General features: G+C 37.0%; 2 protein-coding genes across 4 annotated transcripts in view; one reads left to right on the top strand and one right to left on the bottom strand.

Moving 5' to 3' along the window:
- Positions 1-3,620, bottom strand: part of LOC121320043 (oxysterol-binding protein-related protein 8-like) — a 103,956-nt gene extending 100,336 nt beyond the window's left edge. For all 3 annotated transcript variants that reach the window (XM_041258179.1, XM_041258184.1, XM_041258191.1), the window contains exon 1: positions 3,481-3,620. The gene's annotated coding sequence lies outside the window, so the exon portion shown is untranslated. The remainder of the gene's footprint in view (positions 1-3,480) is intronic.
- A 6,015-nt stretch (positions 3,621-9,635) lies between these two features.
- The window catches only part of LOC121320042 (palmitoyltransferase ZDHHC17), a 30,163-nt gene continuing 22,039 nt past the window's right edge, over positions 9,636-17,759 (top strand). Inside the window, exons 1-3 of the mRNA XM_041258178.1 lie at positions 9,636-9,710; positions 17,098-17,201; positions 17,461-17,583. Of these exons, the coding sequence (XP_041114112.1) occupies positions 9,648-9,710; positions 17,098-17,201; positions 17,461-17,583 (290 nt within the window). The 5' untranslated portion in view covers positions 9,636-9,647. The remainder of the gene's footprint in view (positions 9,711-17,097; positions 17,202-17,460; positions 17,584-17,759) is intronic.

Here is a 17,759-nt window from a genome sequence, read left to right as displayed (position 1 = left end):
ATTGGCCACTATTGATCCAGATTAGCCTTTCATAATAGGAAAACACTAGCACAAGAGGCACAGAAAGAAACCGCAGCAGAACATATTTAGCACCAAAGGTAAGCCTCTAACCCAGCCACTGCTTCCGATAACATCTTCTCATATTGTCCATTACACAATATGACTATCAGGTAGCCCAGCCCAGCGCCTAGTCTATTGCCGTTTAAAAGATCATGATATACATCCTGAGTTAGGATAACAGTACTGTATCATGTAAAAAAAACAGCATAACTCACCTGCAAGTCATTTTTTTCTTCTTTTGTTTTTTTTTTTTTTTTTTTTTTTTACAAATTATGTTATGTATGCTAATTGTACCACACAATAATGACATATAAAATCTATGAAATAAAAAAAATATGAATATTCAACAGGGTCTGCTGTTTTATTGGGTGCAGAACTTTGTAACTAAACAAGCATACTGTACTCACCATAAAATGATGGAAAATATACAGAACCCAGACACTGCTGTATAAATAAAAGCATGGGAGCGAGGGATAAACAGAATGACTGAGACCAACACGTTCTGAACCCTTGTCTTCAGGGATGAATGTTGTGGGAGAAGCCACTATATTTACCTGCTACTTCTAGCTTGAGCAGGAGTGTAAAAATCCAAACTCGCTCAGTTAATTGTTTTGTTAAGTGAGCTGCCTCTTTTCAAGTATGCAGATTCCTATAGTCACTCAAGCAGCTTCTAGAATGCTTGGTTTCAGCTCATTTCTATTCGCTGTGCCGGTGGAAAGTGGACTCCGTGGGATACCATTAGCTAGACACTGCGAACCTCTGGGCACTCAGGAAATAAACTGAAGTAACCCAAACCTGCTGCATGCCAGAAGACCCGCCTTCAATCCTTTCCAGTAGCCGAACGATCAAACAGTGATTAACCATGGGCAAATAAATCAGATTCTTCTGCTGAATGCGCTTCCATGCTGTCAGTATATTAAAACATATGCATACAGTAAATAACTTTACTTTCTGTCTAATACTAATTACATAGTGATGTCAAATAACTAAAACTCAAGGGCTGGGCATGAAATTGGAAACATCTGCAACATGCAGCAGATTCTTTTGTGTAAAGATGCTGTCCCTCACATCACTCAAATGAATACTTAAATGGAATCTCTGAAAGCTGCATTTCTTTGCGGTACATTTCAATGAAGATGGGAAAGACTGCAGATCCAGCAGACTTTGATAGAGAGACCACATTAGGCGCTCGGTTGATGCTTCTGTATCCAGAGCATCACGCACAGCCATCTTAAAACAGCTGCTGATGATGCTTTGAGAAATCTTTGATTTCATACCCCTACATTATCCAGGGGGGAGGTCATTCCAGCTTAAAATTGACCAATGAGTGTTGCTAGATCTCTTATGTCAATGAAATACATTGACTTTTTTATTATTATTATTTTGTTATGAGTATAATTCCACAGTAGATCGATATTCAGAAAGTTAGTGTAAATTATTGTTTGAGAAACTCATTTACAGCTCCTTAACTTCTAGTAACTGTATGAACTCATTAGATACAACTGAACTGGAAAGAATACATACTGTACATACAATGCAACATATTCAGCAGTGCAGAAAAAATTGACTGTTTGTTAGAAAGTTTGTAAAATGATGCTTTACGTCATGTTACGTTATCATTGAAGTAACTTTAATGAGCTGCGAGTTCTATGGATTAAATTATTTTGTTCTATTTAAATTAAGCCGCAGTTATTTGCAGTGGACTTAACTGACTAAATTAACAAAGCATGCTAGATTCCCATTTCCATGTGATAATAGCTTCTTGTTGAGGGTTTCACAATTAAAGCATTCAATGTGTAGAAATTACAGGGCAGACCCGTCTCATTTGCCCTTTTCACTAATCTCACAGATTAACAGCCACCATATACAGTATGTTCAGCCAGCAACCTGAAGGAAGCTGTAGTAAACGTTCAAAAGGTAACAAAAGTCTGCTCTAAACCTATGAAAGCTTTCAATGGCAGAGTCACATTGCAGAACACTAAGTCACAGCTCCTATCCACAAGGAGAAAAATGAAAAGTGAAACGTAACTGACGCAATTAAACGACAGCCATCGTTTGCTTTAGTGGAAAAAGAGCGTTTGGCAACAATAACATAACTGCATAAACCTTAATATGATGGTAAGGCATACAGCACTGTACAGTGCAATGCATAGCTGTTGTATACAATCTCCAACTATTTATAAATAGAGACAATGCCTAAACAAGTTTACCCAGCTGTTTCCCAGTTTGCTCTGTCAATAACCTATACAGTTTCCAGCATACATTTTAGAAAGAAAGCTTCTAGAAAGACCTGACAGAATGATGTGGTATTTTGGTAAGTACTACAGCAGATAGACTAAAGTTTGTATATTTCCTATGGGAATTTTAAAGGAATCATACACCAAAACAATACACATTCCGATAGCATCTTAACTCATATCCCTGTGAAGGAACCCATGACACATGGCAGGGGACCTGATCACACAGTGCACGTCATATGAGGCACGGCGATCAACGTAAAAAATACACCGTTTCGTTATCAATCAAATTGGCACATCAGACTTTCTAAAAACTCTCTAGGAATCTGTTATTTAAAACAGCTGCATGCAAGAAGACACTGGAATATACAAATGGGTGATTTGATTTAGACGGAGAATGTCACCACACATATTTAATGGGAGTTGCCATTAGTCACGTTCACCCAATTTTTGTGTTTTTATTTAGTTTAGAGTTTAGAGCAAAACATTTTGGAAAAACCCATCAACATGGTTAAAACTTAAACTAACTCGCTCCTACTCGATTTTATTGATCAGTATTTCATCGGTCACTTACCCATATGTGAACATTCAAAACGGTTGCGTATTTTGTTCATTAATTATTTTTAAGATCAATATATTTTTAATATAGCATATAAACAAAGCAGCGTATAAAACATAACACAGCTTTATTAAATCATGGTCGACGAGAATGTTACCTAAAGACCTGTCACATTTGTGTGTGTGTGTGTGTGTGTGTGTGTGTGTGTATGTATATGTATATATATATATATATATATATATATATATATATATATATATATATATATATATATATATATATATATATATATATATATATATATATATACACATATACACACATATATATATATATATATATATATATATATATATATATATATATATATATATATATATATATACACACACACACACACACACACACACACAATTATTTACAAATAAATAATATTCACATCAAAGAAAATATATAAATATATTATACACTATTTTTTGTATTACTTTAATTCAAATCCTAACATGCCAGAACAGATTGAAAACATTCGTGCAATTATAATACGTACTCTGACTGTTTGTAGTCACTGAGTGCTGTACATAAACACCCTCAGTGCAACGCAGCAGCATTTAACACTTAGCTTACCTTCTTCAGATGTAAACGGCCTTAATGTTAATGTGCTGTGCAAGGCACAATGTGTTTCTGACTCTTTACTGAAAGCAAATGATCATACGAGGTTCACTTTCTGCATCAGGATCTGTGTACTGTGAGTTTTCTGTCCAGAGGACGGTTTTCTTGAAAAGTGCTGGTACTGTAAACAGCAGGGGGGGGAATTTGAGGGGGCCCAGCCTGGTGGAACGACAGAAGTCAATGTGGGTCTATTAACATATTGGGAATGTTTTGTTCAACAACTTCTCAAAAGAGGCGCCAGGGTCTGTTTTCCAAACACACGTGGATGTTTAGCCAGTTCATTGTGAACCGCGAACAAAAAAGCCCGGCAAAATTTTGTGAAACATCCCAGGGGGGGCCCACTAAGTTTTAAACGGTGCGGGGGTTTTTTGTACGTTTGGGGCGGCCCCTTGGTCGGTATTTTCAAGCAGGCTCCGACCCTATTTTTCCAAAAAACATTCTTGTGGTTTTATTTTGAGCGGGGAAAAAAAAAAAACGAAACACCCATTTTTTGTTACACCAGGGTAATGAAATGCGTTTTGCGGAAAACTTGGTAATGTAATGTGGGCAGGGAACATTTACGTCTATTCTTCCGTGTACTTATCGAAAATGCTAGGTTTAATATTAAAACTTCAAGCAAACATATGTCTTCATTCCTTATCAACGGCTCAATTTGCAATCGTGCTCAGCGTTTCTCCGTTTCTCTTTCCCGACTTCTGATCAGCTGTTTCTCTATTGCCTCTTCCTTCCTGCAAACCTAAACTCAACTGATCAAAGCTTGATTAGATTGCCTGGACTAGCCTGGCAGAGATCATGGATTGATTTGTCGAGTCTGGCAATATACATTTTCTTGAAAAGTGCTGGTACTGTAAACAGCAGGAATTGAGCCCCGCCTGTGGACGAACAGAATTCAATGTGGATATATTACATATTGAATGTGTCATACACTCTCAAAAGAGGCCAGTCTGTTTCCAAAACGTGGATGTTAGCAGTTCTGTGAACGCGAAAAAGTCCCGCAAATCTTTGTGAAATCCAGGCCACTAGTTAACGTGGGTTACGTGCGCCCCTTGTCGGTATTTCAAGCTACGACCTATTTTTTCAAATCTGTGGTATTTTGAGGAAAAACGAACATTTTGTACACACAGGTAATTAATGCGTTTTGCGAAACTGTAATGTATGTGAGACATTATACGTCTATCTCTTTTACTTTGAAAAAAGTAACCTCTTTATTATGTTTTGTTTAACTGTTAACCCCAAATTGCGTCGATCACTTATTTTTCTAGGGCTCAAGAAGTACAATTAGTGGTTGGTGCAATTTCAGTGAGACCCTGATGCATTAAAATGCGCAAAGGAAGCGGCGGTTTATCCTGAATAAATTGATCAAATGAACTCCTTTCCAGACCAGGGATCAACTGTATTCGGAACTGTGCAAATTGCAATGGGATTGGAATTGTGGTGGAGTCTTAGTATGCCTGCGTAATTGCAGTTGTAATTATACCATAGAATTGACTGATTACAGTTCAGCTACGCATCATTTGGCATTTGGTCATTATTCTTGTATTTTAAACCACTTCTGGTGACCCCGTTTGTTGAATGTTATTTAGAATAAATAGGAGTGAACGTGTTCAGGTGTGCAGTTGTAGTGTAATTATAATTGCTGCAGCACAATTTTAAATTTACTTGTAATTTAACAAAAGCAGTAAATCAGTAGTAAATCTGAATTATAATATGAACTGTGTAATTATATTACAGATTCATATTATAAAATCCACAATGTTCACTGTATAGACACCTTCAATCCTCTAATATTACCTTAGAGTCCAGTCTCATCAAATAACACAAGCTAAGCAGGTCTGGACCTTGTATTTATGTCAATGGGAGACCCTGAATACACAAAACATCTGTTGACTTCATAAAACAAATCTCACATTTCTGTGCAATGTAATTACAGATGTTTGAAGCACTCTCGAGATATGCTGCAGGAAGCATTAGCACTGGCTCATTAGGAGGAAGTGTTTTCCCTTGGGGCCAAATTATGGACATTACAGATCCTATTGCAAGAAAGATGCCCTTGCATTTCAGCAGACGTCATCTGTGTAAAATGCATATTGGGTCGTTTTCACAAAGTTTTAGATAATTTCAAGAATGTTTTATTATTATTTTTTTTTTTTTAATGGATTTAAGAAATAAATATAGTTTATACAATATATTCCAGACTTTGTTATGTTTTAGTTACTTGTATTAGTTTTATATATAACTACTGTATCATTAGGAAAATAAGATCACAACAACTAATTAAAAGAGAAACAGTATGTTCAGCACCAGTAATAAAGTTATACAAATAAAAAGGTTATCTATGAAAAATCTGGGAAAATGAATAAATCAAAGGCTTCCAACGTTTTACAGCTTCACTGTATTGTAAGAAACATTGTTCCAGCCTGTTGTGTAAGAAAAATTGTTCCAGCCTGTTGTTTTATGAAACAAAATAAGTATGATGCATGCACAACTAATATATGCATTCAAATAAGACTTTCACAAAATAAATAGCCCACCAGCGAAAGCCTTTGGAATACTGTTCAGTGTTAAAAGTTATTGTTTGTTACAGAAATTGTTGAAAAATAGGAAATCATCACCATTATTTAAGGTTGTGTTCTTTTAAACATTAAGAGTTACCTGTTCACTGGCCAAGTAAGTGAAGGGCTCAGAAGTTAACAGCAATTAGATGTGCCAGACTGTCTGAGCCAAGAGAAATAACAACAGTCCCTTTGCTCCAGCCATGTGTTTTAATAACACTGTGGGTTAGACCCAGTTGTCATGTGAAGACTGTGATTGGGTGCCTGGCAGTTTCCTGGTGTTAGTTAAGAAGCTGCAAGTTAAATGCAATCTATTTTGGCCTCTTAAAGTGTTTTAGAATTTCAGTTTCTTCATCTTCCTCCATTCCATGGTTTCAGTAGGAAAAATAAACAGCTTTATAACCTGCAACATTTAATAACATTTAACAGGGGGAGCGAGACTAATTAAATGTTAGCACATATGATCATAAAAATATTTATATTATCCTACAAACCCCCACACACACACATAAGCACATAAAATATGGCAAACATGAGCAGCATTACATGCAATAAAGACAAGGAGTAACCAAAGCCCCTCAGCATTTTCAATAGACCCCTCAGGTGCACTCTTAAGAATTGGTGTGAATGATGCTCCAGGAGAAGGCAATGCTGGTTTATTTTTTGCTGAGCTGTTGAACTGTATACTATGATATCCAACCATCAGACTTCATATCTCAAATAATGCTGTCTAAAGCTTCTTAGCAAGCCAAATAAGTCTCCACCTGTTCAAAAGATTTAACAGTGTTTTAAGATTGCAAATGTATATCGTCTGTCTGTGTATATAAAGTGTTCTGGGGGCCAGATACTTCTTTTTGAAGTGATGCTCTGTGACAGGCAAGTGCGTCACTGGCCATTGATAGAACTAGATGTGACTGTCCTGAGGGGGAACAAGTAGGAAATGCAATGCATGACATTGCAGTGCCATCTGTTGGTAGTACACAACGTGCCTATTTATTGTATGCATTCTATCTGCAACTATGCAGCAAAAGAAACATAATTTCAAAACTTGGTAACTCAGTAAGTGATTGTTAAACAAAAAGTCTGGGACGAAAAAAGTTAATAGCATTTCATGTAAAACTACTTATTCAAAATAGCTTAACAGAACAAAACAAGTGAGTACATTTACTCAAAATCCATTTATTAAAAATAATATATTTATATAGTGCCTTTCAGAACACCATTACAAAGCGCTTTACAGAGGTACGCTGTGAAATGGGCATTATATGCAGAGTCACTTGCAATAGGACACTGATTTAACATCTCATCTGCAGGATGGAACACAAGGAGGTTAAGTGACTTGCTCAGGGTCACACAGTGAGTCAATTGCAGAGGTGGGATTTGAATCGTGACGAGTCCGGTTACAAGCCGTGGATTTTAACAACTGGAACACACTGCCTCCAACCATTCATTCATATCAAATCAAATTAAAATTGTACTTATAAAGCGCCTTTCATGACAAGCCATCCCAAGCTGCTTTTAACAAGAAAAAGACCATTTGGAAGTACATTTAGTACAATAAAAAACAATATAAACAATAAAAACAGGTTCAGGTTCCCTATGACTGAATGCTCTACCACCTGCCCTTTGCTTTACAATCCTTGGGACAGATGAAAGCCCTGCATCTTGGGATCGGAGTGGTCGGCCAGGGGCATAGCTTCAGCCCTCTCCATGAAGAAGATTTAACAATGCACCCAGAGTGAGGAATGTCCATCATGGCAGTCTGATGTTAAGTTAATATAGAAAAGCATATTTAGTTTCAATCTATAGCTTTTTTTTTCTTACTGGGAAAAGTTTTCAAAATTATGTCTGTTGTTCTCTGAATTTGAAACTTTTGTTTAATTAAATATGCTGCATTCGTGTTTATAACTAACATTCTAATTCAGACCAGAAAGACACATGGGCAATAACTTGTCAACGTCACAATTACTGCTATTGATATAGCTTGATGTAAATTTAATTTAGTTTCGTCATGCATTACGGTAGAAATGTGCAAAGGTATCAGCTATCGAATCGACATGTTATGCCATAGTCGTCCACTAGATCCCTCTTACCTGCAGGTGTGAAAATATACATTTTGTTGTAACACATTGTGTTAATACCTGATATATGATACAGAGGTTATTGTGGTACATAATAACCAAACGCCTCACAGACTTAGTCTTGTGGTGTCTTTTTTCCAATGATACATGTTTTGTTTTTTGTTTTTTTAATTAAATTTTTTCAAAAATATGAAACGTAGGCAAGACTGAAAACATATACTGGCGCATACTGCTTAAAACTGTTCGCATTCTAACGTTTTCTACGCTAACTAACGCTAAAAGACCTCATTGATAAATGCATGGCTATATAAAATAATACAGCACCAACTCAGATAATCGATTGCTGCACTAAACCATATGGATATTATACATTCACCTCAACTGAACATTATATGCGGGTTTCTCATCTTAAAAAACAAAATAGTAGGAGATTGTGGATATTTAAGTTTTATGTCATGATGAGAGTGATTCGATCAAAATTCCTATATGAATATAGAAGGGGCATTTAAAGATAACAAATACAAGAAAATCAGGTTGCAACCATTGCCTAGCTTAAACTGTTGATTAAGTCTTAATGTATACTGTAAAGAAAACTTGTTTTTACGGTTAAAACAAAACAAACAAAAAAAAACTTGTAGCTGGGTTGACAGTAATATACTGTATAAAAAACAAAAAATTAGCAGCTGGGTTGCCGTATGAAAAATAGTATCATAACACTTCATGTTTTTACATATATTAGGGTAATCTTTTTTTTTTTTTAAAGATTTGCTTCTACAGCAGCAAGTTTCAACCAGCAATTATTGCGCTTTGTATTTACCGAATAGGTTACGATACTGCCAGCATTGAACTCAGCATAGAACGGAGACGCAATAAAGGGTATAAAAGGCTAGCCCACTCCAAGATCTGACCTACCACAAGCTGGTGACCACATAAAACATGAACAAAACACATAAAATGGTGAGGGAACACACAGGACATGTAAATGTACGTAGAACTGTGCAACCGCACGGCACATTTAACACACAATAACACTGTTAAAACACTACTATTTGCAATTAGCCCTGTAATGGACTCTCGGGTTCCAGTTTTAACTTAATTAGATGTAATATCGACGGTATTTAACTGTCAACGCTACCCATGTTTGTTTGTTTGTTTTTTAAAGAAATGTGGTCTGCTTTTTTTAAAGGAAATGTTATGTAAAAATAAACATTTTTTTTTTGTTTGTTTTTAGTATTAAGGTAATTTGCTGTAAATTTAAGGTAAATTGTCATTTTATAAGAGAAGGCGATTTACCTTCACTGTTTACCATAATTTTACTGTTTAATTTACGGACATTTTTTACAGTGTAAGTCCACTACTGTAAGATACATAGGTACATATTGACAAAAATAAACCTCTCTCTCTCTCTCTCTCTCTCTCTCTCTCTCTCTCTCTCTCTCTCTCTCTCTCTCGTTGTTTCCCAGAATGCTACGCGAAGTTTAACACCAAGATGGCTGAAGCTATGGGTGAATATGAGAAAGAAGCTGGCTGCGTCCCGATTCTTCATCCAGAGGTAAGTTTTTCAGCCATCGTGCTTCTGAAAAAACACAAAAATAACAACAAAAAAAACAACAACGTAAAATACATCTTATAAACCAAGCCAAAACAATAGCTCCACAAGGTTAACAGTACGTGTGGGAGAGTGACGGGTTACCCCCCGTACAGTAGCACTAGGAAGGGGGGGGGTGGCAAGATGAATCTGTCAGGTTGTCAGAGGTGTGTAATTATTGTGAAAGGCAGGAGTAATTGAATAACATGTTCCATTAAACGGCACGAAAAAATGTAATTTAAAATAGTATTTAACGCCGTTTTTCTATTTTAAATACGCGTTTTATTTAACTAAGGTATGCCCCGAGCTGAGCCTTGCATTTTGCAGACCTGCAGTGGGGGGCTATACACTATGTTGCTGCAGAATAGAAGATCCTCATTGAGGAAACAAGCCAGGCAACAGCAGCAGGACTGAGGCTGGGCCGATGCATTTCACAGGAGTGACCAGCTTACAGAAATAACGACCTCAGTGCGGGTTTTGCGCATATTTCCAGTGACATTTTCTGAGCTCTGATTAAATAACCACGGCTTTATTTTGTGGAATTGTCGCGTATCCCGTATTTTTCACAGAATGTAACAGTTTTCGTAAGCGCTCTTTCTTTGCATCATAGTCTCGGTGGTCAAGCGGCTCCTGTGGTGTACAAGAATGGATGTTAAAATACGACTTATGCAATGTTCAAACTGTTTTGACTTGCTAATCGGCATAAACGTTGTCCTGAACTGTAAGAATATGAGCCAAACTTTCGAATTGCACAATATTTTCTATCCTGTCAAATAGCAAATGTCGGATTTCTGTTTTGGTTTTATCTCTCCCTTCTCCCCTCCCCTTATGGGGTTGTTTACCAAATAGAAACGGGGTGTCATAAGGAAGAAACAAAAAATACATTGTCTTTGTTATTCCATATTATATATGACAGAAAATGTGAAAACAAATCTCAAATAAGTCAAATGAAATAATATGCTTTATTAGCATGATTTAGAATAACTGTCATATTTGCTCTGGGATTCTCGACTGTCTGTCTGTAACTATTACTAGAACCACTATGCTGATGGTATACATTTCCTTAAAACCGTCCGGCTATAAATATTGGTGATATATAATAAAACCATCCAGATCTATGAATTCAGTACGTTTTTTCCTAATACATTTTTTTTTTTTTTTTATTTTGTATTTATTTGAATAAGTCACAGCTGTAGTCTTATCTCCCTGTACATTAGTGGCATGATTGTTCTGTCACAATAAGATAATGGTTCCTATCAAGTTTCATTTCTGCAGTTATGTAGCAAAGCAAGCTAAGGGAACAAAACACAATTTTTAAGTGGCATTTCAAGAGTAATGAATAACAGCACTCCATTGAATGTTGAATATGGCAGCGCTTAAATATAAAAGTAGTGTTGAGTGTTATATGAAGACTCTTGAGTCACTACAGATCTAAGTGCAGACCCAGTCGATGTCATGGGAAAGCTAATACAATTGTGGATTTGCAGGCCATGGTTACATACATATTTATTTTTACATTGAATAACATGTAATTTTGGACACCAGAAGTCTGTATAAACAACAACACAATATTGTAAACTTTATCTTTCCTGTCAGTGCAGGTCCACTTCTTGCTGCATTACCAGTTGTTTCTTTTTATATGAATTGTGGAACGGCATCACCCTGACCTATCCCCTCGGGGACCGCCACCCCAAAAATCAATATATCTAAAAAGCAATCAAAACCATTACCCACAAACAAAAGGGTGTTACATTCTGTTTAAACCCTTTTCATGAATTATCAAGTTTTAAATAACTTTAGCATAACCAAGGCAGCAGTGTTAAAGGGACTTGGAGCTCTTAAAATAAACAAATTCCCTGGGCCAGATGAGATCCTCCCAATAGTACTCAAATAAATGAAAAAAGTAATTTACAAACCACTAACCAAGATCATGCAACAGGCTCTTGACACAGAGGTTGTACCGGCAGACTGGTGAATTGCAAATGTAATACCAATCCACAAAAAAAGGAAACCAAAACCGGACCAGGTAACTACAGACCAGTAAGTCTGACTTCTATTATATGCAGACTTATGGAAACTATAATAAGATCCACAATGGAAAATTACCTATATGGTAACAGTATCCTGGGAGACACTCAGCATGGTTTTAGGAAAAGGAGCTCGTGTCTAACTAACCTGCTTGATTTTTTTGAGGATGCAACATCGACAATGGATAATTGCAAAGCATATGACATGGTTTATATAGATTTCGAGAAAGCTTTTGACAAAGTCCCGAATAAAAGATTAATTCTCAAACTGAACGCAGTGGGGATTCAAGGAAATGCATGTACATGGATTAGGGAGTGGTTAACATGTAGAAAACAGCAAGTACTGATTAGAGGAGAAACATCAAAATGGAGCGAGGTAACCAGTAGTATACCACAGGGATCAGTATTAGGTCCTCTGCTATTCCTAATCTACATTAAAGACTTAGATTCTGGTATAGTAAGCAAACTTGTTAAATTTGCAGATGACACAAAAATAGGAGTGGCAAACACTGTTGCAGCAGCAAAGGTCATTCGAAATGATCTAGACAAGGTTCAGAACTGGGCAGCCACATGGCAAATGACATTTAACAGAGGAAAGTGTAAGGTTCTGCACGCAGGCAATAAAAATGTGCATTATAAATATCATATGGGAGATACTGAAATTGAAGAACTCCTAACTAGGAGTTTATGTTGCCTCAGAAATGTCTTAATCTAGACAATGTGGAGAAGCTATATAAAAGGCCAACAAGATGCTCGGATATATAGTGAAAAGTGTTGAATTTAAATCAAGGGAAGTAATGTTAAAAATGAACAATGCATTAGTAATACCTCATCTTGAATGTTGTAGAAAGAGTGCAAAGAAGAGCGACCAGAATTATTCTGGGTTTAAAAGGCATGTCATATGCAGACAGGTTAAAAGAATTGAGTCTATTCAGTCTTGAAAAAAGATGACTATGCGGCGACCTGATTCAAGCATTCAAAATTCTAAAAGGTATTGACAATGTCGACCCAAGGGACTTTTTCGACCTAAAAAAAAGAAACACCTACTACAGTAGGTGGCCAAATGTTCAGAAGCACCAGAGATCTTAAAGGGAATGCATTTATATACTGCACTTAGAGATACCTATACAGCACACTCTGCATTTTCAAAATATATAGTTTCTTAGAGAAGCATGTAGTAAATGTGTAGACGCTGATCAAATATCAGTGTGGAATTGCACAACTCTCAAAAAACCCAAATGCTTAGCCTGCAGATTTCTCTCACCCCTTCTGTCGGGAAACATGAGACAATTCATATGCTCAGCAATATTGCGTATCAGAATTTGTTTTTTGTTGAATTGATAGTTTGCATAACAATACTGCATAGTGTTAAAACATATTTTGTTCATCAGTGATTACCTGTACAGTAAATTCAGAATGTGTAATTAAATGTAAATTCTTGTAAAGATGTTCATTGGTTTTACCCAGTTGCTGCATTGATCACTGTTGTCAACATGCAAACCAACACGATAAAACCCCTTGCAGTTTTGCATCTCTGTAATTACCCATGGCTAGCAGACCTAATTAGCACAAGTCCTGGAAGAAAAGCCAATCAGCTTGCTGACCTGGCAGTCAGAGAGGTCAGGGGGTTTATTTGCTGTCAGGCAAGGATTCAGGCCCAGAGAGCTTCTGTATAACTATCACTATCATTACCAGACTCAGTATTATGCTGTCGACAGTGGGCGTTTGTATGGCAGTAAATGATTGCTGCAAGCCTTTTGTTGCCAGATGTACATCTGGAAGTGCTGGCGAGGCACTGAGTGGCCCATGCACTGCACCTTACCTTTCTTCCTTACACTAGCAAATATCACAGTTACTTTGAAGTCCTTTGGAGTGATGAAAGATATTCATTTGGGAGTATTAATCACTGAGGAATGAAGACATGTTTTATTTAAAGGTTATCCTTCCGAATAATAGAGCCTTGCTATCCGATCAGAGCCTGACGAGACCCGACAATGAGTACTGGGTTCAGGTCGGGTTGGGTGTAGTTTGTATATTATGGTTCGGGCTCGGGTCAAGTCGGTTAGGTTCTTTGAGAAATTACCTCTCTGATATTGTCTCACAAACCCGCATATTCGTTTTGTGCAGCCTAACAACCAATGATCACCTCGGCTGATAAACTGACATTTTGTGCGGCCTGTCAACAAATGCTTTGTGGGCGGTCTTAAGGGTGCAAAACACCAACGTCACCATTTAAGTCAGTTTTATGCAAATACACACACAAAAAAACGCCTAATTGATAGCTCTCATCAGTTGACAATTCATGCCTTTTTTTTAGATAATGACACAAACTTTTGTTCCAGTTAATGACACAAAATGAGTAAACTACATGCATTTGTTAAATGTAAAAAACGACTAAATGTACAGTGCTAACACTGCTCTTTTCACTGTTAGTTTTCTTAGTTTTTTTTTTCTCGCACTCGTAATGTGCTGTCATGGCAAATGTGGAACCCGGTTTATATCACAACCCGGTTTATATCACAAACTGTGCCTGCAAGACAATGATGATATAAAGTGGGTTCATCTGTATATAGGCTGATGGAGTAAAACAAAAAACCTGTCAACAGGAGACTGTAGCAGTGGAACGTTCTGTTGCTGGAAAGGGTATGTCCACTGTTTGGAAAAATTACAACATTTGTATTCAGCGATAATAAAAGTCCATGTGGCTTTAAATACAATTTAAACAAAAAAAATAAATGCTACACTGCAATTTAAATGTATCGTAGCAGGAACCTTTCCACAGTTGTTGGCAGTTTTAATCTGTGATGATTTAGCTTTCATCGCTAAAGGAAGAGATATTTCTTGGTACCAGAATAGCTATGCCAAACATCTAGATCTGTTCTGTTTATCCCAGAGATGTGTTCAATTCTTTGTAAACTTCTGTTTCCTAGAGGAAGAGAAAAAGTCAATGGGGAAGAAATGATCACTAATGCAAAAATCATCTAGGCATTAATGTGTGTCCGGAATGCTTCTATTTCCTTAGTATAGAAAGGAATTAAATCTGGTAACACACCTCCTATCAGACTACAGTACCAGTCAAAAGTTTGAGTACACCTGCTTGAAACCAGGTTTTTCATGATTATCTATGCTTTTTACTGTATAAACTTGTCTATAAACACTTAATATTTCATTATATGATACGTGTACTTATATGAGCGGATAATCATAAGTGAATTGCATTCAAAAATTTAACTTTTAAATGAAAATGTAAATCTTATCAATTTCAATTAAATGGTCACAAAGCAAGGGGATTTCAGTCTGAAGCCCAAGTCAGTTAAAAGTCTGAAATATGTAAAACACGGTGTTAGAACACTGGCCTAAGTATAAAAGTGTCTTTGTTAGATGTTCTTGGAGTTAACTAGCATGTTGCCTAATTAACCTTTTGTCACCAGTTATTGTTAACTGGTGAGGGTCCATGATTACTATAAATATAGGTAGCATAGGCACAAGTTTGTCATTCCTGAATGTAAGGGAGCAGAAAATGGCAAAATACGCTCAGTTAAGCAAAGAATAAAGGCAGTCTGTGATTACTTTAAGAAATGAAGGTCAATCTTGAAGACAAATCGCAAGAAATTTGCAAGTGTCTGTAACTGCTGTGGCCAAGACCATCAAACGATTTGAAGAAACTGGCACTCATGAGGACCGAACAAGTTCATTAGAGTCACAAGTCTGCAAAACCGGCGGTAACTGCCCCTGAAATACAAGCTCAGCTAAATGCTACTAGAAGTACAGATGTTTCAACATCAACTGTTCAGAGGAGATTGCGTGAAGCTGGCCTAACTGGAAGAATTGCTGCAAAGAAACCATTGTTAAGAGTGCAGAATAAGAGGAAGAGACTTGCCTGGGTCAAAAAACACAGAAACTGGAGGTTTGAGGAGTGGAAGTCGGTCTTGTGGACCGATGAGTCAAAATTTGAAATATTTGGGTCCAACCGCCGAGTATTTGTAAGACGCAGAGAGGGTGAACGCATGAGTTCTACATGTGTGGTTCCCACTGTCAAGCATGGAGGAGGCAGTGTCATGGTCTGGGGTTGGTTTGCTGGTGACAGAGTTGGTGATCTTTACCAAGTCCATGGCAAGCTCAACAAGCATGGCTATCATAGCATACTTCAGAGGCATGCCATTCCATCAGGATTACGGCTAGTTGGGCAGTCCTTCATTCTTCAGCAAGATAATGACCTGAAACACACCTCAGAGGTGTGCAAGAACTATCTGGCGAAGAAGGAAAGTGAAGTACAACTCAATCTAATGACCTGGCCTGCCCAGTCTCCAGACCTCAATCCCATAGTACTTGTATGGGACGAACTGGACAGAACAGTCAGAGCAAAGTTACCCACAAGTGCCCTACATCTCTGGGAATTGCTGCAGAAGAGCTGGGAAGACATGTCGGGTGATTTCCTGCTGAAACTTGTTAACCGAATGCCTGGTGTTTATGAGGCTGTTATTAAGGCAAAGGGTGGCTATTTTGAGGAATCCAAGATTTAGAGACAATTTTCAATTTTCTTGAACATTGCTTTGATAGTCGTTTTGTATATTGTAACATGTGTTTTCATTTTCAAGTATTTACAGAAACGTATACGACGTAAAGCATGGTCAATTATGAAAAAAACCTAGTTTCCAGCAAGTGTACTCAAACTTTTGACTGGTACTGTATATATCCAGCAGCATTACTCTATATACATTACCATCTTATATCAGGTCATCCAATGATCGCTGGTCTTTTAAAATAAAATCCTGTGTTTCTAGCTAAAAGATGATTATGTTTGTTTTCGTATTCCTTATTATTCTGTATGTGGGGATTGTACTGCCAGGACAGTGTTAATGAACAAGCAGTTTCTTACTGCTGAGTTTCTCAGGGTAGAATACATAAGTCCCATAAATAGGGATTCGCAGTTCTCTGTTAAGTCAGGCAGCCGCACCACACATCAAAATGATCAGAATGCCTTCATCTTTGCTTAAAGACATTTCACACTGCACAAAAAGAGACATCAACCAGTATTAACAATGATACCTGACTTACTGTACTAATTACCTAATCATCCACCCCCCCATACCCCTTTCATTAACTGGGACAGCCGATTAATTGGGACTGAGGCGTCCCCGAATGTAAGGCATTTGAGAGGACCTTAGTCACAGGTATATTAATAATTTATGACATGCACAAGAGAAGTATTTTTTACATTTGTTATACTTATAAATGAAAAGAAAAACAGTGAAGTCATATTCTGTATGAATGTTAAATGTGTTTTTTTTTTTTTTTTCCACTTGTGGTTTTCCTTCTTGCAGGAAATCAAGCCTCAGAGCCATTATAACCAAGGCTACAGCGAATCTCTTGGGCGAAAGAGCACCATTGATGATTACAGCACCTGGGATATTGTGAAAGCAACACAGTAAGTCATACACCCTGGTGAAAACTCTGTATTGCTGTGAGCTTTTTGTTGTCGTTTTACCTGTGTGATTAGCTTAGCATGCATTTTACGATTAATCTGTTTTTATTTGTTTTATTTATTCATTTCATTTTAAAGTAGCTTTGCAAAACATTACAAGGAATATGCATATGTTAAAAGCAACGTTAATATCAATGGGCCTAAGATAAGAAAAAAATAGAATATGTTCCTTGTGTAATGAGAATTTTTTCTTTTTTTCCAGGTATGGAATATTTGAACGCTGCCGAGAGCTGGTGGAGGCAGGTTATGATGTCCGACAACCAGACAAAGAAAACGTCACGCTCCTACACTGGGCAGCCATCAACAACAGAATAGATCTAGTCAAGTAAGTAACACTGCTAATTATTTACTACTTGTTTATGAACTAGCCTATGAGATGCCTTTCCCTTAAGCCCCTGTGGTGGCTTGTTTTTGTTCACAAAACACCCTAGTTTTCTAAATAAATTTAATACTAACAGTATGCAAGCTGGCTTATAAACCTAGATACACACATGACTTTTT

The sequence above is a fragment of the Polyodon spathula genome, chromosome 8 (genome assembly GCF_017654505.1).
Source record: "Polyodon spathula isolate WHYD16114869_AA chromosome 8, ASM1765450v1, whole genome shotgun sequence".
NCBI lineage: Eukaryota > Metazoa > Chordata > Actinopteri > Acipenseriformes > Polyodontidae > Polyodon > Polyodon spathula.
The sequence above is the reverse complement of the archived record's forward strand: the minus strand, read 5'-3'. Positions and strand labels throughout refer to the sequence as shown.